Source organism: Papio anubis, unplaced genomic scaffold, assembly GCF_008728515.1.
Source record: "Papio anubis isolate 15944 unplaced genomic scaffold, Panubis1.0 scaffold3821, whole genome shotgun sequence".
NCBI classification, from domain to species: domain Eukaryota; kingdom Metazoa; phylum Chordata; class Mammalia; order Primates; family Cercopithecidae; genus Papio; species Papio anubis.
This window is the reverse complement of record NW_022163979.1, coordinates 1-1,258: the sequence shown is the minus strand read 5'-3', so window position 1 is coordinate 1,258 and position 1,258 is coordinate 1. Positions and strand designations below refer to the sequence as shown.

At 68.0% G+C, this 1,258-nt stretch overlaps 1 protein-coding gene across 1 annotated transcript; it reads left to right on the top strand.

Moving 5' to 3' along the window:
• The first annotated feature begins 206 nt into the window (after window positions 1-206).
• Window positions 207-1,254, top strand: LOC116273134 (HLA class I histocompatibility antigen, B-7 alpha chain-like). The gene is made up of 3 exons (XM_031662087.1): window positions 207-306; window positions 437-706; window positions 950-1,254. Exons 1-3 carry the CDS (start codon window positions 234-236, stop codon window positions 1,252-1,254), a joined length of 648 nt encoding a protein of 215 aa, XP_031517947.1. The 5' UTR covers window positions 207-233.
• The last annotated feature ends 4 nt before the right edge of the window (window positions 1,255-1,258 follow it).

The following is a 1,258-nucleotide window of genomic DNA, read 5'->3' as shown; positions in this document are numbered from 1 at the left end:
CGAAGGCGGTGTATGGATTGGGGAGTCCCAGCGTTGGGGATTCCCCATCTCCGCAGTTTCTCTTCTTCTGACAACCTGCGTCGTGTCCTTCTTCCTGGATACTCACGACGCGGACCCCGTTCTCACTCCCATTGGGTGTCGGGTTTCTAGAGACGCCAATCAGCGTCGCCGCAGTCCCGGTTCTAAAGTCCCCACTCACCCACCAGGACTCAGATTCTCCGCAGACGCCGAGGATGGCGGTCATGGCGCCCCGAACCCTCCTCCTGGTGCTCTCAGGGGTCCTGGCCCTGACCGAGACCTGGGCGGGTGAGTGCGGGGTCGGGAGGGAAACGGCCTCTGCGGGGAGGAGCGAGGGGCCCGCCCGGCGGGGGCGCAGGACCCGGGGAGCCGCGCGGGGAGGAGGGTCGGGCGGGTCTCAGCCTCTCCTCGCCCCCAGGCTCCCACTCCATGAGGTATTTCTACACCTCCGTGTCCCGGCCCGGCCGCGGGGAGCCCCGCTTCATCGCCGTGGGCTACGTGGACGACACGCAGTTCGTGCGGTTCGACAGCGACGCCGAGAGTCCGAGAGAGGAGCCGCGGGCGCCGTGGATGGAGCAGGAGGGGCCGGAGTATTGGGACCGGAACACACGGATCTACAAGGCCGCAACACAGACCTACCGAGAGAGCCTGCGGAACCTGCGCGGCTACTACAACCAGAGCGAGGCCGGTGAGTGACCCCGGCCCGGGGCGCAGGTCACGACCCCTCCCCATCCCCCACGGACGGCCCGCGTCGCCCCGAGTCTCCGGGTCCCAGATACACCCCGAAGCCGCGGGACCCCGAGACCCTTGACCCGGGAGAGCCCCAGGCGCCTTTACCCGGTTTCATTTTCAGTTGAGGCCAAAATCCCCGGGGGTTGGTCGGGGCGGGGCGGGGCTCGGGGGACTGTACTGACCGCGGGGGCGGGGCCAGGGTCTCACACCTACCAGAGTATGTATGGCTGCGACCTGGGGCCCGACGGGCGCCTCCTCCGCGGGTATGAACAGTACGCCTACGACGGCAAGGATTACATCGCCCTGAACGGGGACCTGCGCTCCTGGACCGCCGCGGACATGGCGGCTCAGAACACCCAGCGCAAGTGGGAGGCGGAAGGTTGGGCGGAGCGGTTCAGAACCTACGTGGAGGGCCTGTGTGTGGAGTCGCTCCGCAGATACCTGGAAAACGGGAAGGAGAAGCTGCAGCGCGCGGGTACCAGGGGCCACGGGGCGCCTCCCTGATCGC

Coding starts and splice junctions, on each gene's coding strand:
- LOC116273134 (XM_031662087.1), top strand. CDS start 234: ATGGCGGTCATGGCGCCCCGAACCCTCCTCCTGGTGCTCTCAGGGGTC. Junction 307..436: donor CCTGACCGAGACCTGGGCGG/GTGAGTGCGGGG, acceptor CCTCGCCCCCAG/GCTCCCACTCCATGAGGTAT. Junction 707..949: donor CTACAACCAGAGCGAGGCCG/GTGAGTGACCCC, acceptor GGGCGGGGCCAG/GGTCTCACACCTACCAGAGT.